This window comes from Homalodisca vitripennis, chromosome 1, assembly GCF_021130785.1.
Source record: "Homalodisca vitripennis isolate AUS2020 chromosome 1, UT_GWSS_2.1, whole genome shotgun sequence".
Taxonomy (NCBI): Eukaryota; Metazoa; Arthropoda; class Insecta; order Hemiptera; family Cicadellidae; genus Homalodisca; species Homalodisca vitripennis.
The window spans coordinates 70,329,976-70,342,061 of record NC_060207.1 but is presented as its reverse complement, the minus strand read 5'-3'; the positions used below and the strand labels follow the sequence as shown (position 1 = coordinate 70,342,061).

General features: G+C 32.2%; 1 protein-coding gene across 5 annotated transcripts in view; it reads right to left on the bottom strand.

The window, feature by feature from the left end:
• LOC124364050 (bestrophin-2) overlaps positions 1-12,086 on the bottom strand; it is a 147,950-nt gene that overhangs the window by 13,646 nt on the left and 122,218 nt on the right. For all 5 annotated transcript variants that reach the window (XM_046819260.1, XM_046819263.1, XM_046819258.1 and 2 more), the window contains 2 exons: positions 9,810-9,917; positions 6,265-6,501 (listed from right to left, as the gene is read on the bottom strand). In XM_046819260.1, coding sequence (XP_046675216.1) covers positions 6,265-6,501; positions 9,810-9,917 — 345 coding nt within the window. The remainder of the gene's footprint in view (positions 1-6,264; positions 6,502-9,809; positions 9,918-12,086) is intronic.

Here is a 12,086-nt window from a genome sequence, read left to right as displayed (position 1 = left end):
AATATTGCATTCCCATTTCATAGCAACAATAACCAATTACACTCAAGTCATTAATGCTTAGTTCATAATAGCCATATTTTATTAGATATAAATTTTTCGTCATACTATATTTTATTGAAATATCTTTATTTCTCTATCTGGTTGCTGGATTAATGAATTTAAGCAATCAATTTCAAATGAATTACTACACACTGAAGTCTGGTGTCTTACACCATACGTTATTATGTGTAACCTGTACACTGCATTCATTGATTGGTTACAAATGTGTATTTGCTGTTATTATTCCATTATGTAATAAAGTTTTGTTTTTTGGACTTAATATTAGATGCTTGGTATATTTTATTTTTGTTGTATATGTACTGCGTTCATACATAAATCGTGCCTACTTTGTACAGCACAAGAACATGCAAAAGCGTATAGCATAGGCTATGGTAAATTGTTTATTATAATACAGTATAATTAGAAGACATAACTAATAAGAAGGTAACTGAAATAATTAGAAAAAAATATTTAAAATGTCAATCATACAGAGATGCAAACAAAAACACAACAATATCACAAGGTGATAGCAACAAATAACTAACCCCTTTAAATATTATTGATGTCTTTTAAGACAGCCAGTATATAAAACTGAAATTTTTGTGATTAATAATTCTGTAAAACAAAGTTTTTTTTTTATAATAGTTAGTGAATTTCTTGGATAAAGATGCTCAAATCTTTAACGATTTTAACTATTTTTAGTTTAGAAAAATTGTTTAGGCACTATTTGAATTGGTTGACATAAAGACTGTGACACGTTCAGTCTCCACATCAATACGGTTCCATCAGACAAGGAGAAAATACTAATTAATAGAAACAAAGGAAGTTCTTGAAAGTAATTAGCTGCTGAAAGAAGGTCACCGTTCGCAGAAAACAAAACCTGTACAGACAACACCTTCTATATTCTTAGAACTGACTGATGAACTACAAACGAGATTGAGAAAAATGAAAGACTGGGAAATCATATACATTTTCTCCACTATAAAACTTCAAAATAAAACTTGTAATTAACTGCTGGTTTTATGAATTGAACAATATAGAATTGATTCGGTTCATAGAATTTAATGGTGGCCCAACAGTCTTTACGTAAAGAGATGATAGATTTCCTAGAAAGGATTAATAGTACCAAAACAAATAATAGCACATATACCAAGAAATAGTAACCCACAAAAAAATATTCATAGTCCAGAGACCAAAAAACTAGATACCTACAGTAATCCCAATTACTTAGGAATGCTTGGTCAGACATAAACCTAAATTGCAGATACAGTATATTTTTGTACAGTGTCCTTTCAAGTATAAAAATTTCTAACATTTTCCCTAAAAATACGCTGTGTTTTACTTGTCAAATAAATACACTTTTAAACTGTTATTCGGCTAGTGTTAAATCTGTAAGTGCTATTAATTATCAATATTGTCATGTGATATATTATGCATGGTTGTGGTGTATCAAGAACCTTAATACGTCAGGAAGGCAAAATAAAGAGAGCATAAGATGAGTACTCATTTATCAATGAACAAATGGAAACATTACAAAATTTAGAAATTTGATTACAAATCTTTATCTTTAGTTTTAATAATTTACCAAACATGAGCAGTATATAGTGATGACGCCCATATTCGACTTAACTGTGACTAACTCAAACTAAATTCTGAACAATCTAATACCATCTTAGTCAGCAAAGACTAAGCTGCGTAATCAGGATGAATAAGTCATCAAGGACCAACTAAAATTATAACTCTAATCAAAAGTAGAATAATAACTGTTAAAGTCAATCAACTGGTTAAAGTTATTGATTAGATTAAATACGGGTACAGTCATTCCTATCTTCTAGGCCTCATTTCCTAGAACCGGAGCTTGTTTTATATGCCCTACCCTGTGTTCATTAGCCGAGAGGCTGGTCTTGTAGGTCTCTCTCTACTGGTTCCTAAAATACTTTCCGCCTAGGCAATGGCTCACTGGTAAACTATCTGTGCCAGATTTGGTCTCCCGCAGATTTATTAATTTTACATCCAATGGTTTATCAGTGGTAAACCAATATCCAGGACGTTGGTTTCAATTTAGAACACCTGATAGACTAAGCAATTCTTTCTTAAAATAAAACTGATATCCTGGAGTTGTTGAAACCATTCAAGTATGGTAAATACTCTGAACTGCCCATATTTTATTACCTCAACAGCTGGTAAACTGAAAGAGTCATATGCATCTCCTTTAGAGACTAGGCATTACAAAACAGATGTATTCTAGTATTTTTTCCTGGTGTTTTTTTTATATTAGTTTGTGAGTTGTATTAGCTATTAATTTTGAAAGTTCAAATATTTATTTAAGACTTGCTCTCTGGTTTCATTCTTGCGTTTTTGTTCAATAATTATAAGTTTTAAAATTTAGTAGATGGTATACTCATATTATGAAATATATAATCAGTTCTTATAAGTGATAAAAAATTATCTACAAATTGAGTTGCCACTATAAATAAGAAATTATACATACAATGGATATATTAATCCATTCTATGTTATTGATTAGTGTGAAATAGTAGTTAGTAGCTTTTATTTATCATTAATTAAATTTTTTACCATTAAGATAACAATCTTTTATTACTCTTATTTTTTCTAAACAATAAACATTGAACTCAAAGAAACATGTAAATTAACATGCTTTATCAGTTAGATCGATAGGTATATTGAAATGTTTTCTATGGTACACACTAACTTAAGTAGCCAAGCTCATATGTATACAGGGTGTATATTATGTCTGGAAACACCCAAATATATCCTTTAATAATTTAAATATAAATTTGAAACCTCTTACAATCGTGATAGAGATTGGGCATCTACTTTTTGGAACAATGTTTTGTTATGTCACACCAACGGGGGACGTCCTGCCGAGGGTATCGTGAATATTCTTAATGTAAGCCTATACCTTGTGATACATAATTTTAAAGGTAATAGCTTACTGAATTGAATGCCACAAACCGCATCTCAAAGGAATTATTCTATCAGAAAATAGAGCATTTTTAGTATTGAAAATTTACTGATGTTCAACAATGTAATTTTAACATGGTTCTTGCCACAAAATGTGTTACACTAATTTTTTAGCATTTTTTAAATGTTCAATTAAAATAAAATAAACAATTTATTTTTAAGCTGGTTTCATTAGTACAAATTTACCAGTTTTTATTACAATGAATAAAACTTATGAGTCACTTTCTCTGATTACTTATGAATCTGTACTTGGTGTTTTCCAGTCAGCAGGAAGGTTTAAAGAGACAAAGGTCACTAGCCTATGAGAAACATTATTGTGTTATTAATCATCTGGTCTACAGGTTTCAGTTTGTTGAGCATGGAGCTTTCACTAGACAGGTCTAAGCTTGGGAATTACAAATGGACAAAGGTCATATCATTCCTGTCGAGTTAATCAGTGTCTCTGAAGCATTGCTGTCAACAAGTTATCTAATTACAGTAGTTCAGTTTTTATTTGGTATTTTAATGGAATTGTCTGAAAGAGAACGAATTACTCTGTTGATGATGCGAGGATATGGCGATCGTCAAAGATCTTATCGGGAAGTTTGTAATTTGTTTAATGACACTTTCCCAGAAAGGAATCCCATAAGTGTTTCAACAATATCAAAAACTATTGAGCGTTTTGAAATGACAGGGAGTGTACGTAATCGGCCAAAGTCGGGTAGGATACAATCTGCAACAGATGAAGAACATGCACTAGATGTTTTGCAAACATTTATTGAAGACCCACATACATCGCTCAGAAAAGGTGCACAGCAACATGATATGCACCCTATGTCTGTGAGTAAGATTTTGAAAATTAATAAATACAAACCATTTAAAGTTCATTTAGTCCAACAGTTAAGTGAGGATGATTACGACAGAAGAGTTGAGTTTTGTGAACTTGTGATGCGCAAATGTGATGACAATAGAGATTTTCTGACCAACATACTATTTTCTGATGAGGCAACTTTTTTCCTAAATGGCAATGTTAACAGGCACAATTGCCGTTACTGGGCTAGTGAAAACCCACATTGGATTACTGAGTCCCATTCACAGCAACCACAAAAACTGAACGTATGGTGTGGAATTTTAGGTAACAAAATTGTTGGACCCTTTTTCATCAATGGAAATTTAAATGCCGAACTTTACTACAATATGCTCCAAAATGAAATAATCCCAGCTATTCAAATTGCATCAGGAGAATACTTTGATAATGTATGGTTTCAGCAGGATGGTGCTCCACCCCATTATGGGAGACAGGTAAGAGAGTATTTGGATTTAAGGTTTCCTCATAAATGGATTGGCCGAAGAGGAGAAATCGAATGGCCTCCAAGATCTCCGGATTTGTCACCAATCGATTATTTCCTATGGGGTCATTTAAAATCCAATGTTTATAGAAGAAAGCCTCATAATTTGGAAGACCTAAGAAACAGGATTATAGAGGAGATTGCTTTGATAACTGAAGAAATGTTAGGCAACTCTGTCGAATCATTTTACACAAGATTGGCTCATTGTCAAACCGTAGAAGGAACACAGTTCGAACAATTGCTTTGACACCAAATGCAGGTAAAACGTTTGTTGTAAGACTTTTCTAACAGCATACATTATTTTTTATTTGTAATAAGAAATCAATAACATAAGTATTTCCATAATTGTACTGTAATAAAAACTGGCAAATTTGTGCTAATAGAACCAGCTTAAAATGAAATTTTTGTTTTATTTAATTGAACATTTAAAAAAATGCTAAAAAATTAGTGTAACACATTTTGTGGCAAGAACCATGTTAAAATTACATTGTTGAACATCAGTAAATTTTCAATACTAAAAATGCTCTATTTTCTGATAGAATAATTCCTTTGAGATGCGGTTTGTGGCATTCAATTCAGTAAGCTATTACCTTTAAAATTATGTATCACAAGGTATAGGCTTACATTAAGAATATTCACGATACCCTCGGCAGGACGTCCCCCGTTGGTGTGACATAACAAAACATTGTTCCAAAAAGTAGATGCCCAATCTCTATCACGATTGTAAGAGGTTTCAAATTTATATTTAAATTATTAAAGGATATATTTGGGTGTTTCCAGACATAATATACACCCTGTATATTCAGGACACATGTTTTTCGTTTCTGTACAAATAAGTACTGAGTACTAAACCATAGCATAAATTTTTTCAGAAAATTCTACCATGGTATAAAATCCCAACATGGGTGTACAGGCATATCGCTGCCTGGCCATTACGGTTTTAATAATAATCTTTTAATGTCTTGGGTACAGATTCTAATACTGCTGTACAACTGCGTACTAAATTGTAGTATAATTGTTTTTGTGAAATTCCAATATGGCCAGACTGGCCAGGCCAGAATGATTTTTTAATAACTTTTATTGTGACAGGTAAACATTCTGATACTGCAGTACAAATTATTAATCTGAGTAGGTACTGAATCATAGTATAATCCATGAAATTCCAATATGGCCGGGCTGGCATATAGCTTTCACTACATTTTGTTAATGATCTTTTACAGTGTTGGGTGCAAATTCTGATACAGCTGTACAAAATGAGTACTAAATCATGGTATAATTTCTTTAATGAAATTTCAACAAGGCCGGGCCAATGACATGAACGTAAAAATAAATAGCTTTTCGTTCAGAACAAACAAAACTAATTAACTAAAACAAACTATGACGTAATAAATAATCCATTCACTACTCCATGGGATTGGTAAAGGATATATACCAATATCTATTAATTTTAAGTCACTATATAATTTTTACCAATATTTAGAAAATGTTACACAGGTCAAAGGTCATGAGAGCCTTGACAGTTCCAATGTTATCTCTAGAAGACATGTAAATGTCAGAAGAGTTATCTTAAGACCAAGGAGATTATGTAGGATTTTCTTCTTATAAGAAAAGGACTTGCAAAGGATGTATATACATATTGCAAGAGAATTCCAAATTATAAAAAGACCTGGGCTTAGGAAATGGTGTGGATTAAATTATACCCTTACAAGATCACAACTATCTTGTCACTGCTGTGATTCGAAAAGCCACTGATGTACAATAAATGTTTCAAGAGGGGTGACTGAAATACATTTGAAGATTTTATTAAATCCTGTTTATAAAGACTCTTTCTAAGAAAAAACGTTTTAATAAATAATCCTTCAAATCCATACTTACTCTATTAAAAATACATAATTATGCATCATTTACTTACATAATCAGCATAAACATCATCAGGGACAATAGATTTGCGAGAGTGAAGGAGGTTAGCATACAGTGCATCTTGCTCCTTGACCTTGTAGTCCTCAGCGGAACCTTTAGGTTCATATTTTCTGTAGTGCTCTGATGCTACAGTGTAAGGGAGATCTTTTGGAACAACTTCGTCCCAGTACTGATCCTTGAGCAGTTCTGGGTGTTCTTCATGCATCTCGTCCACAATCATATATGCTGCCTGCAAACAAGTCAAAGTAGCGTGAAAACATAATAAAAAATATATGTAGTCACATATTTCATTTCCTGGGTAGCAACAAAATTTTGAGTGTTAAGGGGATTGGGCACACCAAGATGACAAAACCATTGTTTTACACTCAGTTATAGTTCACTCTGAACAATAATAGTGTAATACAGAATGATATAATGACATACATTGTCATGTAATTTGTTTTATTATAATAAGTTGCAAATCGTGATCTCATATTTTGTGTTCGATTGGTGCATGGTATTCGCTTTACAACTAACAAATATAAAAATAGATATTCATATTTAATTTAATATATATATATATATATATATATATATATATATATATATATATATATATAAGCAGGATACTGTTTACTGATGATTCAGTGAGTAGAATTGTCTGGTTCCGGTTTAGCTTGGTATGTGTGAAAATGCCCTAAGAGAATTAAAGATGACCATAATAACACAATTGGAGAATACAGTGCAATGGCTTAGAATCATGGAATAGAATCAATCTTCTAAAGAACAATGAGACACTGATCCTACAGGGACTTCTGACGGAAATGTTTTCAGGCCAGGGACCTCTCTGAAATCATCTTAGAACTGTTGATCTGTTGAACTGCTCCAAGGTCTTTAGATCCAGCAATGGAGCGTCAGCAGAAGTGGACTGAACAGTTTATTCTGAACGCTTTAAAATGTGAAAACCAGACCCCAGAAAGTTGTAAGGGATTAGAGGATAGCCTGAAAATTAACGGGCACTAAAGGAGGAGCAAACATCACTTTAGGTTGCAGTGCTATAAATTACATGTCCCCTCCTCAGGACATATACCTCTTCAGGCTGTATTAAAGGTACTATCAGTTTACTGAAAGCTTAAGAAACAGAACATCTGTTTTTTATATATGTATTGTTAAAACAAACACAGTCAGTACCATTTAGTACAAACAAAATAAAAAAACCTAATTGTTTTAAAAACTCCAATGTATCTAAAATATTTGAAAAGTGTACCTTAAGTTATTTTTAAAAAGGTTGACTTATCAAACATACTACCACAGTACAGTGAAACAATTCCACATAAAAATCATTTTGGATTGTAGTGATATGGTCTGCTCTATTGTATATTATAACAGTTTTTGAGAAATATAAATGTCATTATAATTATCTATTTTATTCCATAACAAAAAGAAACATGTATTAATATAAATGTGAATGTGAAGTTTTTGTATTTGTATTTGATTTTGGCTAGCATGAAAATTTATGATCACAAGAATGAATTTCTTCCAAGATTGCTAAAACAACTTAATTGTAAACATAGCATGTAATATAATTAGTGCTTATAAATGGGTGTATTAAAGCATATAATGAATTTATTCCAACATCAAATGTTCATTATTACAAAATTATGATAACTTGGAATTGGCTGACCACTTTTGCTAGTAGTGTGAAGTAGTGTGGTCAGTGGACAACAAAATAAAACAGGTTTCTTATCAGAGTCCAGTCTATAGATTCTTAAAGATCTCAGTCTGGCCTGGTGGCGCCTGCACTACAAATTAATAAAACTGCATGAGTCACCAACATAACTAAAATACTTTTCTTGTTACAATCTTTATCTTACAAACTAAAACTTATATCTCAATAACCCTTCCTTCTCAACTAGAAACTATGATAAATATATACAAGTAAAATAGTGATTCTTTGCTATTTACATATTTCTTCATGTTATTTTAATATTAATTTATTTGTACACATGATTTATATAATAACTAAACTTAATACTATAGGGGGAAATTATTAATTGTATAATGAGTTACAGTTCTCTTGTAATAACAACAGCGTTCTTAATTTACTATAAAATTCTCTAAAATTCATAGATATTTTAACGTTATAAGGCAATTTATTAAAAATATTTGGGCCATTGTAGAGAAAAGAATGCTTTAGTATTGACTTGTTGACTAGGTGTTCTGAAAATTCGCCGGTCTATGCTTCTGGTAGGATAATTTAGGCCCGTTGTTCCTAAACTACCACTTCTAGTATAAAACAGCATAAGGGTTTTAAAAATAAACAGATGTTGCAATGGTAGAATTTTTAATTGAATGAAAATAGGTAAGGAGCTCTCTCGTATTCTTTGTGTGTAATTATTTTCATGAAATGATTTTGTATGACTCTTAACCTCTTTATCAAATATTTATACATCCCTCCCCAGCAAGCAACTCCGTATTGAAGCCTTGACCCTACCAGAGCAAAATACAGAATTCGTAACAATCTTTCATAACAGAAATTTCACAAAAAATAAAGTTTTCTTGTAGTGGATTTAAGTTTATTTTGCAGAACTCTTATATGTCTGACTGTTATATATATATGAATGTTATAAGTACGAGAAATAATAAAGAACATACATTTAACGTAAAGTTGTATCAACCTATATCATTGTATTTAACATTAACTTTGCCATCTAATCAAATGAGCATTGGCATTTCAAGTGTTAAAACCTTTCAAAAAAACTTCAGTAGAATTAGTTAAATGTAGTTAAATCTATATAAAAGCAGCTATTTAATTACAGCTTTTTAATGTTTGAACAAATAAATTATTATGGTTATAACACTGTGTGTTTGGCTTGTGTATAAGTTGACATAATTTGCCAGGCATGTTACAAGTGTTATATATTTCATTTGAAACAAAAAATATAATTATGAGGGATTGCGTAGTATTTATACCTTATTTAATGATATCGACGTGATCATTCTTACCACAATACAACAGTGGAAGGAACACTTGAGGATTCACAAGAGCGTAGATGTTAATTAAAACATAATCAGTTCCTAAGATCTCACACACTGAAAGTGACAGCTGTTTTGATTGACCTCTGTTAGTAGTACTCTTGAGGTTTTCAATGATTCTTTGTTACGCTGATTGCTGCCATTGTGTTATAGTCCCACAGCTGAAGGGAACTACTCAGTAGGAGACCATCATGTTCAAGAGTGAGAGAATGGGAATGTAAGAATCATTTTGGTTGCCAGGATGATATCTGAATGGATACCAAAGCTCTAAAACCTTAAAAGTATTCTGTTTCACTGGTGATTTTCTAAACTTAACCCACAAGATACACAACAAATATACAAAACAAGGTATACCGTGAATTTACTTTCAATAGTAAACTTTGATTTACTTTTCACTTCAAGGATTCTTTTTTATTTATAACTTTTTTAGAATTTGAAAAATAATTGATTAATTTAAAAGGGGCAGCCTTTTAAGAGGCACATGGCTGGTGGAAAGTTGGCTTAACTGGTAATGTTATTTACCTTAATATGTCTGTCTATGAGCCAATTCAGTTCAATATCATCATCATCTTCACCAAAGGGTCCGATGAGGACCTCGGCAACCTTTAGCCACCCAACGTAGAAGACAAACTGAGAACACAGGAAAAGTTATTTAATACCTTACGAATTAATAAAAATTACAACTAAGTATTACTTGTAAGAATCCGTGGAAGGCAATTTATTAATAAAAAAATGAGGCTCTGTTTAAATTAAATTAAAGTTTGGGCAAAATTTATTTCTGTAACCTTATATTAGAAGATATTTTTAGAACATTAGCAACATACATTTTTCAAAACTCTCAGGAATGAAAAGAGATACTGTGCCAGTTAAAATAAGATTTTATCTTTAACTTTTAATGATATGAAAAGATATAATTTAATTACTGAGAGTTAAAGTGGGAAACTTCTAGAAGACTGTCTTATGATCTTGTTAAATGTGTAATTCTGTAATTCTTTCAAAAGTAATGAGACGAAATTAATCTATTTTTGAGAGAATAAATAGCACCCCAGCAGATCAGGATGCATAACTAAACACAACCCATTTTTGAGATAAGGCCCTTTATCTCATTATAATTTACTTTCCTTTTCTCTAAACTATAATTTTCATGTCAAAGCATTTAAATTAATTAAATAAAAGATTGATCAAGGTCATATATAGTACGTAACAAGAGTACAAACAAAGGGCATTACATCCATTCTCTAAACAATATTCAACTCTTTGACCCAGTTCCTTGTACAACAATTAAGTTTAGTTTTAAAATTTCTCTGAGAAAATATAATATTTTCCATCCAACAGCAACATAAAAACTTATTTGTCACACATCTGTTGGGAGTAAAACATGGTTAACTGGATTTGTTCTGTATTTTTACTTGAAAGTTGCATTGCTGAATATTATCAACTTTAATTACATTCTTGAAATAGGATTTGTAACATGCAATATTGAAATTTGACCTTTCAAGAAATGTGCATGATGCAAATAAAGATAGATTAATTAAGTGTTGAGAGTGATGCCTTGTTAACAGCTTTGAGATCGTGGCCAATCATGTACGGAAACTGGAAAAGTCCACATGGAGTGTGTGGATTCCCAGAGTTTTGTTGTGCTCACATCATAACTTGTAATCTTGCTTGTATTGCTCAATTCTCTAAAAAAAGTGACTCCTGATGTTGAGGAAAAGATCAAGGGCTTATTAAATACGATCCACAGGTCATGTCAGTGATAAAACGTTGACTAACAACATAAAGGAGGCTAAAGCAGTTGAGTTAGCACTCCTGTTGACAATATGTGAAGCGACCTGTCACCACGTCACAGCTGTGTTGGGGGCACTTCACTTTCAACACTCTATGAATCTAATACAGTTATGTATAAAAAATGGAGGCAAAAATTTTAAAATTACATCTAAGGTGGGCTTATCCCTATTCTTAACATTTTACCACAGTAAGAATATTAATTGCAGATCTTTTACGGCCAATTGAACTGCCTCCTATCGAGAATACGCATGTCAGGAGGGCACACTATACAGAGTTGACTGAACCAGTTCCTTTGTGTTAGAGAATGTCTCTCACATGGTACATAGTTGTTACCAAACTCAAGATGGTAGCATCAGACATCATGATGCTGTATAAAACACAGCAGGTTTTATCTGATGCAGATTGATCTGTGTAGAAGTTGTTTGACGCTGTAGGCCGCTGTTGTTTGTGAAAGAACAAATGACACTCTGAAGAGAAGTAGAGTTCCTGTGCTATGTGGTTTGTTTGCTGCGAAGGTGGCCAAGTATAGATGTTACCAATAGTTCAGGCTGCCCTATCTCAGAATTCGCATACAATGTCGATGCCAATAACACGGTGACATGGCGATATTTGGTCATCTGAGTGGAGTATATTGGTAAACCACTGTGTGAGAGGATTATGAACAAATATTATAAATGTAGATAAAATTTTAAAATCTATGTCAGTAATACCATGTTCTTGTCCTGCATGATCATCCAAATCACTTCTGAAAGCGTAGAGTTCTTGAACAGTTGACGCTCTTAAGAAAATTACAAGTGTTCCTTAACACAACCATATGACCTACAATAGTTGGAACAAATTGATCGCCGGAGCTGCAGGGGTTGTACGGGGTCAGGCAATCTGTTCACCTCTCACATGTGTGTTAGTCGGATGAGTTAAACAAGGATCAGCATTGAGGATACAAGCAGAGCCTATCATCTCTTTCTTATTTATCCTTATTTCTTCTGTTAAGGTAAAAGCAACTGTGCAAAT